Source organism: Oncorhynchus mykiss, chromosome 18, assembly GCF_013265735.2.
Source record: "Oncorhynchus mykiss isolate Arlee chromosome 18, USDA_OmykA_1.1, whole genome shotgun sequence".
Classification (NCBI taxonomy): domain Eukaryota; kingdom Metazoa; phylum Chordata; class Actinopteri; order Salmoniformes; family Salmonidae; genus Oncorhynchus; species Oncorhynchus mykiss.
The window spans coordinates 72142561-72167560 of NC_048582.1; the positions used below are offsets into that span (position 1 = coordinate 72142561).

The 25000-nt window shown below is 40.6% G+C and overlaps 1 protein-coding gene across 1 annotated transcript in view; it reads right to left on the reverse strand.

The window, feature by feature from the left end:
* Positions 1-25000, reverse strand: part of csmd1a (CUB and Sushi multiple domains 1a) — a 220833-nt gene that overhangs the window by 126640 nt on the left and 69193 nt on the right. The window contains exon 2 of the mRNA XM_036953651.1: positions 22870-23086. Coding sequence (XP_036809546.1) covers positions 22870-23086 — 217 coding nt within the window. The remainder of the gene's footprint in view (positions 1-22869; positions 23087-25000) is intronic.

Here is a 25000-nt window from a genome sequence, read left to right on the forward strand (position 1 = left end):
CATTTACCAGTCATATTACCAGGGTTAGAGGTTCTATTCATTCTATTTACCAGTCATATTACCAGGGTTAGAGGTTCTATTCATTATATTTACCAGTCATATTACCAGGGTTAGGGGTTCTATTCATTCTATTTACCAGTCATATTACCAGGGTTACAGGTTATATTCATTCTATTTACCAGGGTTAGAGGTTCTATTCATTCTATTTACCAGTCATATTACCAGGGTTAGAGGTTCTATTCATTCTATTTACCAGTCATATTACCAGGGTTACAGGTTCTATTCATTCTATTTACCAGTCATATTACCAGGGTTAGAGGTTCTATTCATTCTATTTACCAGGGTTACAGGTTCTATTCATTCTATTTACCAGTCATATTACCAGGGTTAGAGGTTCCATTCATTCTATTTACCAGTCATATTACCAGGGTTACAGGTTCTATTCATTCCATTTACCAGTCATATTACCAGGGTTACAGGTTCTATTCATTCTATTTACCAGGGTTACAGGTTCTATTCATTACATTTACCAGTCATATTACCAGGGTTAGAGGTTCTATTCATTCCATTTACCAGTCATATTACCAGGGTTACAGATTCTATTCATTCTATTTACCAGGGTTACAGGTTCTATTCATTCCATTTACCAGTCATATTACCAGGGTTAGAGGTTCTATTCATTCTATTTACCAGTCATATTACCAGGGTTACAGGTTCTATTCATTCTATTTACCAGTCATATTACCAGGGTTACAGGTTCTATTCATTCCATTTACCAGTCATATTACCAGGGTTAGAGGTTCTATTAATTCTATTTACCAGGGTTACAGGTTCTATTCATTCCATTTACCAGTCATATTACCAGGGTTAGAGGTTCTATTCATTCTATTTACCAGGGTTACAGGTTCTATTCATTCTATTTACCAGTCATATTACCAGGGTTAGAGGTTCTATTCATTCCATTTACCAGTCATATTACCAGGGTTAGAGGTTCTATTCATTCTATTTACCAGTCATATTACCAGGGTTAGAGGTTCTATTCATTCTATTTACCAGTCATATTACCAGGGTTACTTCTATTCATTCTATTTACCAGGGTTAGAGGTTCTATTCATTCTATTTACCAGTCATATTACCAGGGTTAGAGGTTCTATTCATTCTATTTACCAGTCATATTACCAGGGTTAGAGGTTCTATTCATTCTATTTACCAGTCATATTACCAGGGTTAGAGGTTCTATTCATTCTATTTACCAGTCATATTACCAGGGTTAGAGGTTCTATTCATTATATTTACCAGTCATATTACCAGGGTTACTTCTATTCATTCTATTTACCAGGGTTAGAGGTTCTATTCATTCTATTTACCAGTCATATTACCAGGGTTAGAGGTTCTATTCATTCTATTTACCAGTCATGTTACCAGGGTTAGAGGTTCTATTCATTCTATTTACCAGGGTTACAGGTTCTATTCATTCTATTTACCAGTCTTATTACCAGGGTTACAGGTTATATTCATTCTATTTACCAGGGTTACAGGTTCTATTCATTCTATTTACCAGTCATATTACCAGGGTTAGAGGTTCTATTCATTCTATTTACCAGTCATATTACCAGGGTTAAAGGTTCTATTCATTATATTTACCAGTCATATTACCAGGGTTACAGGTTCTATTCATTCTATTTACCAGGGTTACATGTTCTATTCATTCTATTTACCAGTCATATTACCAGGGTCACAGGTTCTATTCATTCTATTTACCAGGGTTACAGGTTCTATTCATTCTATTTACCAGGGTTACAGGTTCTATTCATTCTATTTACCAGGGTTACAGGTTCTATTCATTCTATTTACCAGTCATATTACCAGGGTTACAGGTTCTATTCATTCTATTTACCAGGGTTACAGGTTCTATTCATTCTATTTACCAGTCATATTACCAGGGTTACAGGTTCTATTCATTCTATTTACCAGTCATATTACCAGGGTTACTTCTATTCATTCTATTTACCAGGGTTAGAGGTTCTATTCATTCTATTTACCAGTCATATTACCAGGGTTAGAGGTTCTATTCATTCTATTTACCAGTCATATTACCAGGGTTAGAGGTTCTATTCATTCTATTTACCAGTCATATTACCAGGGTTAGAGGTTCTATTCATTCTATTTACCAGTCATATTACCAGGGTTAGAGGTTCTATTCATTATATTTACCAGTCATATTACCAGGGTTACTTCTATTCATTCTATTTACCAGGGTTAGAGGTTCTATTCATTCTATTTACCAGTCATATTACCAGGGTTAGAGGTTCTATTCATTCTATTTACCAGGGTTACAGGTTCTATTCATTCTATTTACCAGTCTTATTACCAGGGTTACAGGTTATATTCATTCTATTTACCAGGGTTACAGGTTCTATTCATTCTATTTACCAGTCATATTACCAGGGTTAGAGGTTCTATTCATTCTATTTGCCAGTCATATTACCAGGGTTACAGGTTCTATTCATTATATTTACCAGTCATATTACCAGGGTTACAGGTTCTATTCATTCTATTTACCAGGGTTACATGTTCTATTCATTCTATTTACCAGTCATATTGCCAGGGTTACAGGTTCTATTCATTCTATTTACCAGGGTTACAGGTTCTATTCATTCTATTTACCAGGGTTACAGGTTCTATTCATTCTATTTACCAGGGTTACAGGTTCTATTCATTCTATTTACCAGTCATATTACCAGGGTTACAGGTTCTATTCATTCTATTTACCAGGGTTACAGGTTCTATTCATTCTATTTACCAGGGTTACAGGTTCTATTCATTCTATTTACCAGTCATATTACCAGGGTTAGAGGTTCTATTCATTATATTTACCAGTCATATTACCAGGGTTACTTCTATTCATTCTATTTACCAGGGTTAGAGGTTCTATTCATTCTATTTACCAGTCATATTACCAGGGTTAGAGGTTCTATTCATTCTATTTACCAGGGTTACAGGTTCTATTCATTCTATTTACCAGTCTTATTACCAGGGTTACAGGTTATATTCATTCTATTTACCAGGGTTACAGGTTCTATTCATTCTATTTACCAGTCATATTACCAGGGTTAGAGGTTCTATTCATTCTATTTGCCAGTCATATTACCAGGGTTACAGGTTCTATTCATTATATTTACCAGTCATATTACCAGGGTTACAGGTTCTATTCATTCTATTTACCAGGGTTACATGTTCTATTCATTCTATTTACCAGTCATATTGCCAGGGTTACAGGTTCTATTCATTCTATTTACCAGGGTTACAGGTTCTATTCATTCTATTTACCAGGGTTACAGGTTCTATTCATTCTATTTACCAGGGTTACAGGTTCTATTCATTCTATTTACCAGTCATATTACCAGGGTTACAGGTTCTATTCATTCTATTTACCAGGGTTACAGGTTCTATTCATTCTATTTACCAGTCATATTACCAGGGTTACAGGTTCTATTCATTCTATTTACCAGTCATATTACCAGGGTTACAGGTTCTATTCATTCTGTTTACCAGTCATATTACCAGGGTTAGAGGTTCTATTCATTCTATTTACCAGTCATATTACCAGGGTTACAGGTTCTATTCATTCTATTTACCAGGGTTAGAGGTTCTATTCATTCTATTTACCAGTCATATTACCAGGGTTAGAGGTTCTATTCATTCTATTTACCAGTCATATTACCAGGGTTACAGGTTCTATTCATTCTATTTACCAGGGTAAGAGGTTCTATTCATTCTATTTACCAGGGTTACAGGTTCTATTCATTCTATTTACCAGTCATATTACCAGGGTTACAGGTTCTATTCATTCTATTTACCAGTCATATTACCAGGGTTAGAGGTTCTATTCATTCTATTTACCAGTCATATTACCAGGGTTACAGGTTCTATTCATTCTATTTACCAGTCATATTACCAGGGTTAGAGGTTCTATTCATTCTATTTACCAGTCATATTACCAGGGTTACAGGTTCTATTCATTATATTTACCAGGGTTACAGGTTCTATTCATTCTATTTACCAGTCATATTACCAGGTTTAGAGGTTCTATTCATTCTATTTACCAGGGTTACAGGTTCTATTCATTATATTTACCAGTCATATTACCAGGGTTAGAGGTTCTATTCATTCTATTTACCAGGGTTACAGGTTTTATTCATTCTATTTACCAGTCATATTACCAGGGTTAGAGGTTCTATTCATTCTATTTACCAGGGTTACAGGTTCTATTCATTCTATTTACCAGTCATATTACCAGGGTTAGAGGTTCTATTCATTCTATTTACCAGGGTTACAGGTTCTATTCATTCTATTTACCAGTCATATTACCAGGGTTACAGGTTCTATTCATTCTATTTACCAGGGTTAGAGGTTCTATTCATTCTATTTACCAGTCATATTACCAGGGTTACAGGTTCTATTCATTCTATTTACCAGTCATATTACCAGGGTTAGAGGTTCTATTCATTCTATTTACCAGTCATATTACCAGGGTTACAGGTTCTATTCATTCTATTTACCAGTCATATTACCAGGGTTACAGGTTCTATTCATTCTATTTACCAGTCATATTACCAGGGTTAGAGGTTCTATTCATTCTATTTTCCAGGGTTAGAGGTTCTATTCATTCTATTTACCAGTCATATTACCAGGGTTACAGGTTCTATTCATTCTATTTACCAGTCATATTACCAGGGTTACAGGTTCTATTCATTCTATTTACCAGTCATATTACCAGGGTTAGAGGTTCTATTCATTCTATTTACCAGTCATATTACCAGGGTTAGAGGTTCTATTCATTCTATTTACCAGTCATATTACCAGGGTTACAGGTTCTATTCATTCTATTTACCAGTCATATTACCAGGGTTAGAGGTTCTATTCATTCTATTTACCAGTCATATTACCAAGGTTAGAGGTTCTATTCATTCCATTTACCAGTCATATTACCAGGGTTAGAGGTTCTATTCAATCTATTTACCACTCATATTACCAAGGTTACAGGTTCTATTAATTCTATTTACCAGTCATATTACCAGGGTTAGAGGTTCTATTCATTCTATTTACCAGTCATATTACCAGGGTTACAGGTTCTATTCATTCTATTTACCAGGGTTAGATGTTCTATTCATTCTATTTACCAGTCATATTACCAGGGTTAGAGGTTCTATTCATTCTATTTACCAGTCATATTACCAGGGTTAGAGGTTCTATTCATTCTATTTACCAGTCATATTACCAGGGTTAGAGGTTCTATTCATTCTATTTACCAGTCATATTACCAGGGTTAGAGGTTCTATTCATTCTATTTACCAGTCATATTACCAGGGTTAGAGGTTCTATTAATTCTATTTACCAGTCATATTACCAGGGTTAGAGGTTCTATTCATTCTATTTACCAGTCATATTACCAGGGTTAGAGGTTCTATTCATTCTATTTACCAGTCATATTACCAGCGTTAGAGGTTCTATTCAATCTATTTACCAGGGTTACAGGTTCTATGCAATCTATTTACCAGGGTTAGAGGTTCTATTCATTCTATTTACCAGTCATATTACCAGGGTTACAGGTTCTATTCATTCTATTTACCAGGGTTACAGGTTCTATTCATTCTATTTACCAGTCATATTACCAGGGTTACAGGTTCTATTCATTCTATTTACCAGTCATATTACCAGGGTTACAGGTTCTATTCATTCTGTTTACCAGTCATATTACCAGGGTTAGAGGTTCTATTAATTCTATTTACCAGTCATATTACCAGGGTTACAGGTTCTATTCATTCTATTTACCAGGGTTAGAGGTTCTATTCATTCTATTTACCAGTCATATTACCAGGGTTAGAGGTTCTATTCATTCTATTTACCAGTCATATTACCAGGGTTACAGGTTCTATTCATTCTATTTACCAGGGTAAGAGGTTCTATTCATTCTATTTACCAGGGTTACAGGTTCTATTCATTCTATTTACCCGTCATATTACCAGGGTTACAGGTTCTATTCATTCTATTTACCAGTCATATTACCAGGGTTAGAGGTTCTATTCATTCTATTTACCAGTCATATTACCAGGGTTACAGGTTCTATTCATTCTATTTACCAGTCATATTACCAGGGTTAGAGGTTCTATTCATTCTATTTACCAGTCATATTACCAGGGTTACAGGTTCTATTCATTCTATTTACCAGTCATATTACCAGGGTTAGAGGTTCTATTCATTCTATTTACCAGTCATATTACCAGGGTTACAGGTTCTATTCATTCTATTTACCAGTCATATTACCAGGGTTACAGGTTCTATTCATTCTATTTACCAGTCATATTACCAGGGTTACAGGTTCTATTCATTCTATTTACCAGTCATATTACCAGGGTTAGAGGTTCTATTCATTCCATTTACCAGTCATATTACCAGGGTTAGAGGTTCTATTCATTCTATTTACCAGGGTTACAGGTTCTATTCATTCTATTTACCAGGGTTAGAGGTTCTATTCATTCTATTTACCAGTCATATTACCAGGTTTAGAGGTTCTATTCATTCTATTTACCAGGGTTACAGGTTCTATTCATTATATTTACCAGTCATATTACCAGGGTTAGAGGTTCTATTCATTCTATTTACCAGGGTTACAGGTTTTATTCATTCTATTTACCAGTCATATTACCAGGGTTAGAGGTTCTATTCATTCTATTTACCAGGGTTACAGGTTCTATTCATTCTATTTACCAGTCATATTACCAGGGTTACAGGTTCTATTCATTATATTTACCAGTCATATTACCAGGGTTAGAGGTTCTATTCATTATATTTACCAGGGTTACAGGTTCTATTCATTCTATTTACCAGTCATATTACCAGGTTTAGAGGTTCTATTCATTCTATTTACCAGGGTTACAGGTTCTATTCATTATATTTACCAGTCATATTACCAGGGTTAGAGGTTCTATTCATTCTATTTACCAGGGTTACAGGTTTTATTCATTCTATTTACCAGTCATATTACCAGGGTTAGAGGTTATATTCATTCTATTTACCAGGGTTACAGGTTCTATTCATTCTATTTACCAGTCATATTACCAGGGTTAGAGGTTATATTCATTCTATTTACCAGGGTTACAGGTTCTATTCATTCTATTTACCAGTCATATTACCAGGGTTACAGGTTATATTCATTCTATTTACCAGGGTTAGAGGTTCTATTCATTCTATTTACCAGTCATATTACCAGGGTTACAGGTTCTATTCATTCTATTTACCAGTCATATTACCAGGGTTAGAGGTTCTATTCATTCTATTTAACAGTCATATTACCAGGGTTACAGATTCTATTCATTCTATTTACCAGTCATATTACCAGGGTTAAAGGTTCTATTCATTCTATTTACCAGTCATATTACCAGGGTTAGAGGTTCTATTCATTCTATTTACCAGGGTTAGAGGTTCTATTCATTCTATTTTCCAGGGTTAGAGGTTCTATTCATTCTATTTACCAGTCATATTACCAGGGTTACAGGTTCTATTCATTCTATTTACCAGTCATATTACCAGGGTTACAGGTTCTATTCATTCTATTTACCAGTCATATTACCAGGGTTAGAGGTTCTATTCATTCTATTTACCAGTCATATTACCAGGGTTAGAGGTTCTATTCATTCTATTTACCAGTCATATTACCAGGGTTACAGGTTCTATTCATTCTATTTACCAGTCATATTACCAGGGTTAGAGGTTCTATTCATTCTATTTACCAGTCATATTACCAAGGTTAGAGGTTCTATTCATTCCATTTACCAGTCATATTACCAGGGTTAGAGGTTCTATTCAATCTATTTACCACTCATATTACCAAGGTTACAGGTTCTATTAATTCTATTTACCAGTCATATTACCAGGGTTAAAGGTTCTATTCATTATATTTACCAGTCATATTACCAGGGTTACAGGTTCTATTCATTCTATTTACCAGGGTTAGATGTTCTATTCATTCTATTTACCAGTCATATTACCAGGGTTAGAGGTTCTATTCATTCTATTTACCAGTCATATTACCAGGGTTAGAGGTTCTATTCATTCTATTTACCAGTCATATTACCAGGGTTAGAGGTTCTATTCATTCTATTTACCAGTCATATTACCAGGGTTAGAGGTTCTATTCATTCTATTTACCAGTCATATTACCAGGGTTAGAGGTTCTATTAATTCTATTTACCAGTCATATTACCAGGGTTAGAGGTTCTATTCATTCTATTTACCAGTCATATTACCAGGGTTAGAGGTTCTATTCATTCTATTTACCAGTCATATTACCAGCGTTAGAGGTTCTATTCAATCTATTTACCAGGGTTACAGGTTCTATGCAATCTATTTACCAGGGTTAGAGGTTCTATTCATTCTATTTACCAGTCATATTACCAGGGTTAGAGGTTCTGTTCATTCTATTTACCAGTCATATTACCAGGGTTACAGGTTATATTCATTCTATTTACCAGTCATATTACCAGCGTTAGAGGTTCTATTCAATCTATTTACCAGGGTTACAGGTTCTATGCAATCTATTTACCAGGGTTACAGGTTCTATTCATTCTATTTACCAGTCATATTACCAGGGTTACAGGTTATATTCATTCTATTTACCAGTCATATTACCAGGGTTAGAGGTTCTATTCATTCTATTTACCAGGGTTAGAGGTTCTATTCATTCTATTTACCAGTCATATTACCAGGGTTAGAGGTTCTATTCATTCTATTTACCAGTCATATTACCAGGGTTACAGGTTCTATTCATTCTGTTTACCAGTCATATTACCAGGGTTAGAGGTTCTATTCATTCTATTTACCAGTCATATTACCAGGGTTAGAGGTTCTATTCATTATATTTATCAGGGTTAGAGGTTCTATTCATTCTATTTACCAGGGTTAGAGGTTCTATTCATCCTATTTACCAGGGTTACAGGTTCTATTCATTCTATTTACCAGGGTTAGAGGTTCTATTCATTCTATTTACCAGGGTTAGAGGTTCTATTCATCCTATTTACCAGGGTTACAGGTTCTATTCATTCTATTTACCAGGGTTAGAGGTTCTATTCATTCTATTTACAGTATTATGAGACGTGTTTTTCAGGCTTCAAACAATAAGTTTATTGTTTTCAAAATGCGTACTGCTTCCAGCTCACTGCAAAGTGATGTTTGACCGCTGATGAAGTCCGCCTTCCGTTGCCTTTGTTTCCTGTTTGAGATGCATTAGCAAGTCTCTGTACGCTGGACACGTGTGACAAATAAGATACATAACGAATATGCTGTACACACACGCCAATTTAATTACACTAAATTATGCAAATTAACTGATCGACCGATAAGCATGACCAATCAAATGTATCTACATCAATGAAAAAAAATTTAAAAAATGCCTTATTTCGCAATGGGATTTTTTTCTTCTCCGAGGCTATTACCGGCTAATGGAAATTATGTTCTTCCACTTTACATAGGGAATAGGTTTTTATTTGGGACGTAGCCTCTCTGACTCATACTGACACAGTTCCTTTACTGTAAATTAATGTATTAACAAGGAAGTGGACAGGGGAGGGAACAAGGAAGTGGACAGGGGAGGGAACAAGGAACTGGACAGGGGAGGGAACAAGGAACTGGACAGGGGAGGGAACAAGGAAGTGGACAGGGGAGGGAACAAGGAAGTGGACAGGGGAGGGAACAAGGAACTGGACAGGGGAGGGAACAAGGAAGTGGACAGGGGAGGGAACGAGGAGGAAGGGAACAAGGAAGTGGACAGGGGAGGGAACAAGGAAGTGGACAGGGGAGGGAACAAGGAGGAAGGGAACAAGGAAGTGGACAGGGGAGGGAACAAGGAAGTGGACAGGGGAGGGAACAAGGAGGGAGGGAACAAGGAACTGGACAGGGGAGGGAACAAGGAACTGGACAGAGGAGGGAACAAGGAGGGAGGGAACAAGGAACTGGACAGGGGAGGGAACAAGGAAGTGGACATGGGAGGGAACAAGGAGGGAGGGAAAAAGGAACTGGACAGAGGAGGGAACAAGGAACTGGACAGGGGAGGGAACAAGGAACTGGACAGGGGAGGGAACAAGAAAGTGGACAGGGGAGGGAATAAGGAACTGGACAGAGGAGGGAACAAGGAAGTGGACAAGGGAGGGAATAAGGAACTGGACAGGTGAGGGAACAAGGAACTGGACAGGGGAGGGAACAAAGAAGTGGACAGGGGAGGGAACAAGGAAGTGGACAGGGGAGGGAACAAGGAGGGAGGGAACAAGGAAGTGGACAGGAGAGGGAACAAGGAAGTGGACAGGGGAGGGAACAAGGAAGTGGACAGGGGAGGGAACAAGGAGGGAGGGAACAAGGAAGTGGACAGGGGAGGGAACAAGGAAGTGGACAGCGGAGGGAACAAGGAAGTGGACAGGGGAGGGAACAAGGAAGTGGACAGGGGAGGGAACAAGGAACTGGACAGGGTAGGGAACAAGGAAGTGGACAGGGGAGGGAACAAGGAAGTGGACAGGGGAGGAAACAAGGAAGTGGACAGGGTAGGGAACAAGGAAGTGGACAGGGGCGGGAACAAGGAAGTGGAGAGGGGAGGGGGCCGTCTTAGGCAAGGGCCGTCTTAGGCAAGACGCAAAGCGGACACGGCCCTTAGCCGTGGTATATTGGTCATATACCACAAACCCCAGAGGTGCCTTATTGCAGAATATTTTTTGAGTCATAATAGTGATATTTGGTCTGATATACCACGGCATCCAATCAGCATTCAGGGCTCGAACCACCTAGTTTATAAATAATTATATGAAATGATTATTCAAAGGGTTCTCCTTCGGACAGCCGAAAGTTTCTAGATTTAACCTTTTTTTTCGAAGTAGACAGAGAGAGCAAATGGAAAATAATTAATGAATGAAATCTTTAGATAGTCAAGAGAGAGTACAAGATGTCAGAGGGAGGGATGATGTGGTAGAAATCAAAGGACAGGAAGTAAGATAAAAGAGAGATCATTGATTACATGGAAGCCAGTAGAGAGGTAGTATGAATCTGTGAATGGAAAGCAGAGGGAGAAGGGAGTAAAGACAGTGATGCATTGAACCTGTGTGCTGCTTTGATGGTAGGAGAGTGCAGCTCATCCAAGGAAGACAGAGAGAGATAGAGACAGAGACAGAGACAGAGACAGAGACAGACAGAGAGAGAGAGAGAGAGATAAAGAGAGAGAGAGAGAGAGAGAGAGAGAGAGAGAGAGAGAGAGAGACACAAAGAGAGAGACAGAGAGATAAAGAGAGAGGGACACAAAGAGAGAGACAGAGAGGGAGAGACCTGCTTATACATGTTCTTCATGCAGAACACCACCTATCGACTGACTGATAAGCATGAGCTGTTCTTCTCACTTTATAAATTGTCTTCTTTGAAAGGCACAGAGAGAACTCTACAGGAGCTTAGTGTTCAACACGACACACACCAGTCTACAGGAGCTTAGTGTTCAACACGACAAACACCAGTCTACAGGAGCTTAGTGTTCAACAAAATACACACCACTTTACGGGAGCTTAGTGTTCAACTCTATGGGAGCTTAGTGTTCAACACGATACACACCACTTTACGGGAGCTTAGTATTCAACACGATACACACAACTTTACGGGAGCTTAGTGTTCAACACGATACACACCACTTTACGGGAGCTTAGTGTTCAACACGATACACACCACTTTACAGGAACTTAGTGTTCAACAAAATACACACCACTTTACGGGAGCTTAGTGTTCAACTCTATGGGAGCTTAGTGTTCAACACGATACACACCACTTTACGGGAGCTTAGTATTCAACACGATACACACCACTTTACGGGAGCTTAGTGTTCAACACGATACACACCACTTTACAGGAGCTTAGTGTTCAAATCTACAGGAGCTTAGTGTTCAACACGATACACACCACTTTACAGGAGCTTAGTGTTCAACTCTACAGGAGCTAAGTGTTCAACACGATACACACCAGTCTACAGGAGCTTAGTGTTCAACTCTACAGGAGCTTAGTGTTCAACACGACAAACACCAGTCTACAGGAGCTTAGTGTTCAACAAAATACACACTACTTTACGGAAGCTTAGTGTTCAACTCTATGGGAGCTTAGTGTTCAACACGATACACACTACTTTACAGGAGCTTAGTGTTCAACAAAATACACACCACTTTACGGGAGCTTAGTGTTCAACTCTATGGGAGCTTAGTGTTCAACACGATACACACCACTTTACGGGAGCTTAGTATTCAACACGATACACACCACTTTACGGTAGCTTAGTGTTCAACACGATACACACCACTTTACAGGAGCTTAGTGTTCAACTCTACAGGAGCTTTGTGTTCAACACGATACACACCAGTCTACAGGAACTTAGTGTTCAACTCTACAGGAGCTTAGTGTTCAACACGATACACATCACTTTACAGGAGCTTAGTGTTCAACTCTACAGGAGCTAAGTGTTCAACACGATACACACCAGTCTACAGGAGCTTAGTGTTCAACTCTACAGGAGCTTAGTGTTCAACACGATACACACCAATCTACAGGAGCTTAGTCTTCAACACGATACACACCACTTTACAGGAGCTTAGTGTTCAATTCTACAGGAGCTAAGTGTTCAACACGATACACACCAGTCTACAGGAGCTTAGTGTTCAACACGATACACACCACTTTACTGGAGCTTAGTGTTCAACTCTACAGGAGCTTAGTGTTCAACACGATACACACCAGTCTACAGGAGCTTAGTGTTCAACACGATACACACCACTCTACAGGAGCTTAGTGTTCAACACGATACACACCACTTTACAGGAGCTTAGTGTTCAACTCTACAGGAGCTTAGTGTTCAACACGATACACACCACTTTACAGGAGCTTAGTGTTCAACTCTACAGGAGCTAAGTGTTCAACACGATACACACCAGTCTACAGGAGCTTAGTGTTCAACACGATACACACCACTCTACAGGAGCTTAGTGTTCAACACGATACACACCAGTCTACAGGAGCTTAGTGTTCAACACGATACACACCACTCTACAGGAGCTTAGTGTTCAACACGATACACACCACTTTACGGGAGCTTAGTGTTCAACTCTACAGGAGCTTAGTGTTCAACACGATACACACCACTTTACAGGAGCCTAGTGTTCAACTCTACAGGAGCTTAGTGTTCAACTCTACAGGAGCTTAGTGTTCAACTCTACAGGAGCTTAGTGTTCAACTCTACAGGAGCTTAGTGTTCAACACGATACACACCACTTTACAGGAGCTTAGTGTTCAACTCTACAGGAGCTTAGTGTTCAACACGACACACACCAGTCCACAGGAGCTTAGTGTTCAACTCTACAGGAGCTTAGTGTTCAACACGATACACACCACTTTACAGGAGCTTAGTGTTCAACTCTACAGGAGCTTAGTGTTCAACACGACACACACCAGTCCACAGGAGCTTAGTGTTCAACTCTACAGGAGCTTAGTGTTCAACTCTACAGGAGCTTAGTGTTCAACACGACACACACCACTTTACAGGAGCCTAGTGTTCAACTCTACAGGAGCTTAGTGTTCAACTCTACAGGAGCTTAGTGTTCAACACGATACACACCACTTTACAGGAGCTTAGTGTTCAACTCTACAGGAGCTTAGTGTTCAACACGACACACACCAGTCCACAGGAGCTTAGTGTTCAACTCTACAGGAGCTTAGTGTTCAACACGATACACACCACTCTACAGTGGGGGAGGGAGTCGGAGCAGGATATGAGACAAGAGGAAAGGGGAGGAGAGGGGAGGAGAAGGGAGACAGGGAGGGAATGGTGTCAAGTTGTTGTGAGTGTTGAACACTATGTTCCTGTAGAGTGGTGTGTATTGTGTTGATGGTTTTCCTTCTGGAAGGTTCTCCCATCTCCACAGAAGAAGTCTTGAGCTCTATCAGAGTGACCATTGTGTACTTGTTCAACTCCAATTACTCAGTTTGGCCGTGCGGCCAGCTCCAGGAAGGGTCTTGGTGGTTCCAAACTTCTTCCATATTAAGAATGATGGAGGCCTTCCGACACATTGGTGCGGTTGGCTTCCGGGTTGGAGGCGCGCTGTGTTAAGAAGCAGTACGGCTGGTTGGGTTGTGTATCGGAGGACGCATGACATTCAGCCTTCGTCTCTCCCGAGCCCGTACGGGAGTTGTAGCAATGAGACAAGATAGTAGTAGCGACTACAAAAATTGCATACCACGAAATTGGGGAGAAAAAAATTAAAATTAAAAAAATTATAAAAAATAAAAGAATGATGGAGGCCAATCATTCTTGGGGACTTTCAATGCTGCAGAAATGTTTTGGTACCCTTCCCCAGATCTGTGCCTCGACATAATCCTGTCTCGGAGCTTTACGGACAATTACTTCAACCTCGTGGCTGTGTTTTTTGATCTGAAATGCACTGGTAACTGTGGGACCTTATATAGACAGGTGTGTGCCTTTCCTAATCATGTCCAATCAATTGAATTTACCACAGGTGGACTCTAATCAAGTTGTAGAAACATCTCGAGGATGATCAATGGAAACAGGATGCACCTGATCTCAATTTCAAGTCTCATAGCAAATAGTCTGAATACTTATGTACATTTCTTTAAAAAAATAATAGTTTTCACTTTGTCATTAGGAGGTATTGAGTGTGAATTGATGAGGACATTTAAAAAAGAATAATGTATGTTTGAATAAGGCTGTAAGTGTAACAAAACTGAAAAAAAATGAATGGGCCTAAAATACTATCTGAAGGCACTAGACCATGGACCTCATGATATTCTAACGATGCTATTCTAACGATGCTATTCTAACGAATGTGTGAGGCTATTCTAACGATGCTATTCTAACAAATGTGTGATGCTATTCTAACGATGCTATTCTTACGATGCTATTCTAACGATGCTATTCTAACGAATGTGTGATGCTATTCTAACGATGCTATTCTAACGATGCTATTCTAACGATGCTATTCTAACGATGCTATTCTAACGAATGTGTGAGGCTATTCTAACGATGCTATTCTAACGATGCTATTCTAACGATGCTATTCTAACGATGCTATTCCAACGATGCTATTCTAACGATGCTATTCTTACGATGCTATTCTAACGATGCTATTCTAACGATGCTATTCTAACGATGCTATTCTAACGATGCTATTCTAACGATGCTATTCTAACGATGCTATTCTAACGATGCTATTCTAACGATGCTATTCTAACGAATGTGTGATGCTATTCTAACGATGCTATTCTAACGATGCTATTCTAACGATGCTATTCTAACGATGCTATTCTAACGATGCTATTCTAACGATGATATTCTAACGATGCTATTCTAACGATGCTATTCTAACGATGCTATTCTAACGATGCTATTCTAACGAATGTGTGATGCTATTCTAACGATGCTATTCTAACGATGCTATTCTAACGATGCTATTCTAACGATGCTATTCTAACGATGCTATTCTAACGATGCTATTCTAACGATGATATTCTAACGATGCTATTCTAACGATGCTATTCTAACAAATGTGTGATGCTATTCTAACGATGATATTCTAACGATGCTATTCTAACGATGCTATTCTAATGATGCTATTCTAACGATGCTATTCTAACGAATGTGTGATGCTATTCTAACGATGCTATTCTAATGATGCTATTCTAACGAATGTGTGATGCTATTCTAACGATGCTATTCTAACGATGCTATTCTAACGATGCTATTCTAACGATGCTATTCTAACGATGCTATGCTAACGATGATATTCTAACGATGCTATTCTAACGATGCTATTCTAACAAATGTGTGATGCTATTCTAACGATGATATTCTAACGATGCTATTCTAACGATGCTATTCTAATGATGCTATTCTAACGATGCTATTCTAACGAATGTGTGATGCTATTCTAACGATGATATTCTAACGATGCTATTCTAACGATGCTATTCTAACGAATGTGTGATGCTATTCTATCGATGCTATTCTAACGAATGTGTGATGCTATTCTAACGATGCTATTCTAACGAATGTGTGATGCTATTCTAACGATGCTATTCTAACGATGCTATTCTAACGATGCTATTCTAACGAATGTGTGATGCTATTCTATCAATGCTATTCTAACGAATGTGTGATGCTATTCTAACGATGCTATTCTAACGAATGTGTGATGCTATTCTATCGATGCTATTCTAATGATGCTATTCTAACAAATGTGTGATGCTATTCTAACGATGCTATTCTAACGATGCTATTCTAACGATGCTATTCTAACGATGCTATTCTAACGATGATATTCTAACGATGCTATTCTAACGAATGTGTGATGCTATTCTATCAATGCTATTCTAACGATGCTATTCTAACAAATGTGTGATGCTATTCTAACGATGCTATTCTTACGATGCTATTCTAACGATGCTATTCTAACGAATGTGTGATGCTATTCTAACGATGCTATTCTAACGATGCTATTCTAACGATGCTATTCTAACGAATGTGTGATGCTATTCTATCGATGCTATTCTAACGAATGTGTGATGCTATTCTAACGATGCTATTATAACGAATGTGTGATGCTATTCTATCGATGCTATTCTAACGATGCTATTCTAACGATGCTATTCTAACGAATGTGTGATGCTATTCTATCGATGCTATTCTAACGATGCTATTCTAACGATGCTATTCTAACGAATGTGTGATGCTATTCTATCGATGCTATTCTATCGATGCTATTCTAACGATGCTATTCTAACAAATGTGTGATGCTATTCTAACGATGCTATTCTAACGATGCTATTCTAACGATGCTATTCTAACGATGCTATTCTAACGATGCTATTCTAACGATGCTATTCTAACGATGCTATTCTAACTATGCTATTCTAACGATGCTATTCTAACGATGATATTCTAACGATGCTATTCTAACGAATGTGTGATGCTATTCTAACGATGCTATTCTAACGATGCTATTCTAACGATGCTATTCTAATGATGCTATTCCAACGATGCTATTCTAACTATGCTATTCTAACGATTCTATATGCATTGGCATATCAATACCGGGATTTCATTGCGATTTGATGTTCCAAACACTAGATGTTTGGCCTTCTAGGCAGAATTCCTCTGACCAGTGTCTGTGTTCTTTTTGCCCATCTAAAACTTTTATTTTTATTGGCCAGTCTGAGATATGGCTTTTTCTTTGCAACTCTGCCTAGAAGGCCAGCATCCCTGAGTCGCCTCTTCACTGTTGACGTTGAGACTGGTGTTTTGTGGGTACTATTTTATGAAGCTGCCAGTTGAGGACTTGTGAGCCGTCTGTTTCTCAAACTAGACACTCTAATGTACTTGTCCTCTCCCTCATTTGTGTACCGGGGCCTCCCACTCCTCTTTCAATTCTGGTTAGAGACAGTTTGCTCTGTTCTGTGAAGGGAGTAGTACACAGCGTTGTACGAGATCTTCAGTTTCTTGGCAATTTCTCACATGGAATAGCCTTCATTTCTCAGAACAAGAAGAGACTGACGAGCTTCAGAAGAAATGTCTTTGTTTCCAGTCGTTTTGAGGCTGTAATCGACCCCACAAATGCTGATGCTCTAGATACTCAGCTAGTCTAAAGAAGGCCAGTTTTATTGCTTCTTTAATCAAAACAACAGTTTTCAGCTGTGCTAACATAATTGTAAAAGGGTTTTCTAATGATCAATTAGCCTTTTAAAATGGTAAACTTGGATTAGCTAACACAACGTGCCATTGGAACACAGGAGTGATGGTTGCTGATAATGGGCCTCTGTACGCCTATGCAGATATTCCATTCCATTCCATTAAAAAAAATCTACCTTTTCCAGCTACAATAGTAATTTACAACATTAACAATATATTTCTGATCAATTTGATGCTATTTTGATGGACAAAAAAATGTGCTTTTCTTTAAAAAAAAAAAGGACATTTCTAAGTGATCCCAACCTTTTGAACATAAGTCTGTCTGTTGCAGAGATGAGAACAAATGAGAACATTTGTTTTGATGAGGGAAATAAAAGAGCTGACAACATTTAGTCTCAGTATTCATAAAGAAGATGGAGAACAAGGATGGAAACGACCGCAGTTTTGGCGCAGGTACAGCCGGCTAGTGCTTTGTGACGCTTCCTAAAGAAGGAAATTTTTTTAAAAATGTATATAACATTGTCCTAAAAAAATATTGATATGTAACTGTATCGATTTTGTTCCCCCATCACAATATCTACAGTATATTGTCATTACATTTAGAATTAAATCTACTATTGTTATTGTTGTCGCTCTTGTTTGGCTTCATTGCATTCTTGCCATTAAATCATAGTGAATTTGATACAGAAAAACGAGAAGAGAGAAAGAGAGAGCTAGAGAGAGCGAGAAAGAGAGCTAGAGTGAGCGAGAGAGAGAGAGAGAAAGCGAGAGAGAGAGAGAGAGCGAGAGAGAGACGAGGGAGAGAGCAAGATAGAGAGAGCGAGTTCTGAGAGCAGCACCTAGATCTTATGCACAGATTCTGTCAGACCTGGGCCCTGACAGTAAATCTCAGTAAGACCAAAATAATGGTGTTCCAAAAAAGGTCCAGCCACCAGGACCACAAATACAAATTCCATCTAGACACTGTGGCCCTAGAGCACACAAAAAACTATATATACCTTGGCCTAAACATCAGCGCCACAGGTAACTTCCACAATGCTGTGAACGATCTGAGAGACAAGGCAAGAAGGGCATTCTATGCCATCAAAAGGAACATAAATTTCAACATACCAATTAGGATTTGGCTAAAAATACTTGAATCAGTCATAGAGCCCATTGCCCTTTATGGTTGTGAGGTCTGGGGTCCGCTCACCAACCAAAACTTCACAAAATGGGACAAACACCAAATTGAGACTCTGCACGCACAATTCTGCAAAAATATCCTCCGTGTACAACGTAGAACACCAAATAATGCATGCAGAGCAGAATTAGGCCGATACCCACTAATTATCAAAATCCAGAAAAGAGCCGTTAAATTCTATAACCACCTAAAAGGAAGCGATTCCCAAACCTTCCATAACAAAGCCATCACCTACAGAGAGATGAACCTGGAGAAGAGTCCCCTAAGCAAGCTGGTCCTGGGGCTCTGTTCACAAACAAAAACACACCCTACAGAGCCCTAGGACAACAGCACAATTAGACCCAACCAAATCATGAGAAAACAAAAAGATAATTACTTGACACATTGGAAAGAATTAACAAAAAAACAGAGCAAACTAGAATGCTATTTGGCCCTACACAGAGAGTACACAGTGGCAGAATACTTGACCACTGTGACTGACTCAAAATTAAGGAAAGCTTTGACTATGCACAGACTCAGACCTTGCTATTGAGAAAGACCGCCGTAGGCAGACATGGCTCTCAAGACAAGACAGGCTATGTGCACACTGCCCACAAAATGAGGTGGAAACTGAGCTGCACTTCCTAACCTCCTGCCCAATGTATGACCATAATAGAGAGACATATTTCCCTCAGATTACACAGATCCACAAAGAATTCAAAAACAAATCCAATTTTGATAAACTCCCATATCTACTGGGTGAAATTCCACAGTGTGCCATCCCAGCAGCAAGATTTGTGACCTGTTGCCACGAGAAAAGGGCAACCAGTGAAGAACACACACCATTGTAAATACAACCCATATTTATGCTTATTTATTTGATCTTGTATCTTTAACCATTTGTACATTGTTAAAACACTGTATATATATATATAATATGACATTTGTAATGTCTTTATTGTTTTGAAACTTCTGTATGTATAACGTTTACTGTTAATTTTTATTGTTTATTTCACTTTATATATTATCTACCTCACTTGCTTTGGCAATGTTAACACGTTTCCCATGCCAATAAAGCCCTTGAATTGAATTGAATTGAGAGAGAGAAAGAAAGAGAAAGAGAAAGAGACTGGCATGCCACAGAGGGGGGGATCAGAAACAAAGAGAAAAAATGAAAGATAAAAACCTCCTCTCTATCTACGTTTGGTGACCACAGAGCCTCTAATGTGTGTACGGCGTTCCTGTGTGCATTTAAAGAACAGCCAGTACAATGTCACGGCTGCCAACAGCTAGAAAGGCTTTGGTAAAGGAAGTCCTGTGTTAATAAGATGAGGCCTCTCTCTCTCTCTCTATATATAGGCTTACATAGCATATTTCTAAAAAACCCTCTGAGGTCGTGCCACACCATCCCAATTGAAGTGCTCAGCAATTGAGTAGCTATGAGAGAGGATGTGGAGACAGAACCTTTAATCCCTATTCTGACTGGTCCACGTGTAAATCAACAACACAGACGCTCCAATACATTGATTCCCTCCAGCTTTCAAACCCTCCCTGACCCAGAATGGACCCTTTTTACAGTCTGGGGCAATACTCTATAGCACTTAGTGCTACTGCCCACTGCAGACTGCTGTTAGTGCTACTGCCCACTGCAGACTGATGTTAGTGCCCACTGCCCACTGCAGACTGATGTTAGTGCCCACTGCAGACTGATGTTAGTGCTACTGCCAACTGCAGACTGATGTTAGTGCTACTGCCCACTGCAGACTGATGTTAGTGCCCACTGCAGACTGATGTTAGTGCTACTGCCCACTGCAGACTGATGTTAGTGCTACTGCCCACTGCAGTCTGATGTTAGTGCCCACTGCAGACTGATGTTAGTGCTACTGCCCACTGCAGACTGATGTTAGTGCCCACTGCAGACTGATGTTAGTGCCCACTGCAGACTGATGTTAGTGCTACTGCCAACTGCAGACTGATGTTAGTGCTACTGCCCACTGCAGACTGATGTTAGTGCCCACTGCAGACTGATGTTAGTGCTACTGCCCACTGCAGACTGATGTTAGTGCTACTGCCCACTGCAGTCTGATGTTAGTGCCCACTGCAGACTGATGTTAGTGCTACTGCCCACTGCAGACTGATGTTAGTGCCCACTGCAGACTGATGTTAGTGTTACTGCCCACTGCAGACTGATGTTAGTGCTACTGCCCACTGCAGACTGATGTTAGTGCTACTTCCCACTGCAGACTGATGTTAGCGTTACTGCCCACTGCAGACTGATGTTAGTTCTACTGCCCACAGCAGACTGATGTTAGTGGCCACTGCAGACTGATGTTAGTGCTACTGCCCACTGCAGACTGATGTTAGTGCCCACTGCAGACTGATGTTAGTGCTACTGCCCACTGCAGACTGATGTTAGTGCCCACTGCCCACTGCAGACTGATGTTAGTGCCCACTGCAGACTGATGTTAGTGCTACTGCCCACTGCAGACTGATGTTAGTGCTACTGCCCACTGCAGACTGATGTTAGTGCCCACTGCAGACTGATGTTAGTGCTACTGCCCACTGCAGACTGATGTTAGTGTTACTGCCCACTGCAGACTGATGTTAGTGCCCACTGCAGACTGATGTTAGTGTTACTGCCCACTGCAGACTGATGTTAGTGCCCACTGCAGACTGATGTCAGTGCTACTGCCCACTGCAGACTGATGTTAGTGCTACTGCCCACTGCAGTCTGATGTTAGTGCCCACTGCAGACTGATGTTAGTGCTACTGCCCACTGCAGACTGATGTTAGTGTTACTGCCCACTGCAGACTGATGTTAGTGCCCACTGCAGACTGATGTTAGTGTTACTGCCCACTGCAGACTGATGTTAGTGCTACTGCCCACTGCAGACTGATGTTAGTGCTACTTCCCACTGCAGACTGATGTTAGTGTTACTGCCCACTGCAGACTGATGTTAGTTCTACTGCCCACAGCAGACTGATGTTAGTGGCCACTGCAGACTGATGTTAGTGCTACTGCCTACTGCAGACTGATGTTAGTGCCCACTGCAGACTGATGTTAGTGCTACTGCCCACTGCAGACTGATGTTAGTGTTACTGCCCACTGGAGACTGATGTTAGTGCTACTGCCCACTGCAGACTGATGTTAGTGTTACTGCCCACTGCAGACTGATGTTAGTGCTACTTCCCACTGCAGACTGATGTTAGTGTTACTGCCCACTGCCGACTGATGTTAGTTCTACTGCCCACAGCAGACTGATGCTACTGCCCACTGCAGACTGATGTTAGTGTTACTGCCCACTGCAGACTGATGTTAGTGCCCACTGCAGACTGATGTTAGTGTTACTGCCCACTGCAGACTGATGTTAGTGCTACTGCCCACTGCAGACTGATGTTAGTGCTACTTCCCACTGCAGACTGATGTTAGTGTTACTGCCCACTGCAGACTGATGTTAGTTCTACTGCCCACAGCAGACTGATGTTAGTGGCCACTGCAGACTGATGTTAGTGCTACTGCCCACTGCAGACTGATGTTAGTGCCCACTGCAGACTGATGTTAGTGCTACTGCCCACTGCAGACTGATGTTAGTGCCCACTGCAGACTGATGTTAGTGTTACTGCCCACTGCAGACTGATGTTAGTGCCCACTGCAGACTGATGTTAGTGTTACTGCCCACTGCAGACTGATGTTAGTGCTACTTCCCACTGCAGACTGATGTTAGTGCTAATCCAAAGGGCCAGTCTAATCTCTAGTTCCCTACTCTGAACACTGACCTCACTGGGAGATATGATGAATCATCACTTTGTTAAATCAACTCACATTGCAGATACTAGTGCCAACTCAATGCATCAGGAAGACATTAATCCACCTGGCCAAGGAAAACTCCTGTCTATATTAAGCCCAACAGTGTTATCCCAAATCATCCATGTTCATCATTCTGACCTGGTCCTAAGGTTCCCCGGGCTGGGCGGACCGTCGTAGACAGACAGCATGTCAAAGTCTTCCTCTAGAGCGAAACCTTGGAACACCAGCTGTATCCTGTTGTGTTCTGCTGCCAGGATCACCCACGTACAGTTGGCATAGTTGGGGTAACCGTACGGGTAGCCAGGGCTCTCTATCGTACCGTTGGGGCTCTGGAGAGAATAACTGCAGTTCTGAGCTGTTGGGAGGGGGGGGGGAGAGAGGGGGGAGAGGGAAAAAGGGATGAAGAGAAGGAGAAAATGTCGTTAGCAAAGTCGACTGAGCAACGTTTACTAAGTAACATTAAAGAGATACTTGCAGTTGAAATAACGACAAACCGACACCCTGCCACTGTTTCGGTAAGAAGCTGAGGGATGAGGCTAGAGAAACGTAATCACTCTGAACATTCACACACAAGTTAACAAACAGATGTATGACAGCGCATCACTGCCTTCCTGAAACCGTAGAAGTCCTGTCATCCTGAATGCTTTCTCGGTCAGTGGTTTAATCTGTGCTTTTTGTTTTTAGTATGCTGCGTTGCATTACAAACAAGTAAGCGTATAAACACACACACAAACACACACACACACACACACACACACACACACACACACACACACACACACTGTGACGACCCTCCCACTCTGTCTGCCGTATTCTCTATTTGTTCTTGTTTCCTTATTAGGATGCCGGTGGGCGGAGTTAGGAGGGTCGTCAGCTACATGGGAAACACCTGGGCCCGGGTGTCTCCCAGGATAAATAGACCACTTCCCCATTCATGGAGGAGACTCTCTCCATGCAGACACACCTGGGCCCGGGTGTCTCCCAGGATAAATAGACCACTTCCCCATTCATGGAGGAGACTCTCTCCATGCAGACACACCTGGGCCAGGTGTCTCCCAGGATTAATTAACACCACTTCTCCATTCATGGAGGAGACTCTCTCCATGCAGACACACCTGGGCCAGGTGTCTCCCAGGATAAATACACCACTTCTCCATTCATGGAGGAGACTCTCTCCATGCAGACACACCTGGGCCAGGTGTCTCCCAGGATTAATTAACACCACTTCTCCATTCATGGAGGAGACTCTCTCCATGCAGACACACCTGGGCCAGGTGTCTCCCAGGATAAATACACCACTTCTCCATTCATGGAGGAGACTCTCTCCATGCAGACACACCTGGGCCAGGTGTCTCCCAGGATAAATACACCACTTCCCCATTCATGGAGGAGACTCTCTCCATGCAGACACACCTGGGCCAGGTGTCTCCCAGGATTAATTAACACCACTTCTCCATTCATGGAGGAGACTCTCTCCATGCAGACACACCTGGGCCAGGTATCTCCCAGGATTAATTAACACCACTTCTCCATTCATGGAGGAGACTCTCTCCATGCAGACACACCTGGGCCAGGTGTCTCCCAGGATAAATACACCACTTCTCCATTCATGGAGGAGACTCTCTCCATGCAGACACACCTGGGCCAGGTGTCTCCCAGGATAAATACACCACTTCTCCATTCATGGAGGAGACTCTCTCCATGCAGACACACCTGGGCCAGGTGTCTCCCAGGATAAATACACCACTTCTCCATTCATGGAGGAGACTCTCTCCATGCAGACACACCTGGGCCCGGTGTCTCCCAGGATAATTACACCACTTCCCCATTCAAAATCAGATTTATTCATAAAGCCCTTCTTACATCAGCTGATATCTCAAATAATCGTTCCAACACTCTCCTAATCTATACTCAGCGCCGCTGATCAATAAGCTGTGGACACGTTGAGTTGTTTCTATTGTTTAATGATCCATTTCATCTTCAGACTACAGCTCAGCTGTCCCCTTCACATGTTCCTTGTCAATTCATTGTCGTACGGCGTCCTTTCAGAAGGCCTAGGATTTTATATAGGTTATAATGGAAGGAAAAACCTTTGCTTGTGCCTGCTTTATGCCGGTGCCTTTGACTGACAAGTGTTTTTACAAGGGAGTGCATTTGTGAGTTGATAGTCTCTTTCTAGGCTTATATGTCCATTCAGAACATTTCCTAAAGAAACCTGTCTGGACTCCATCTCTTTAATAAGAATCAAACGCTCCTGTCGTAATTTAAT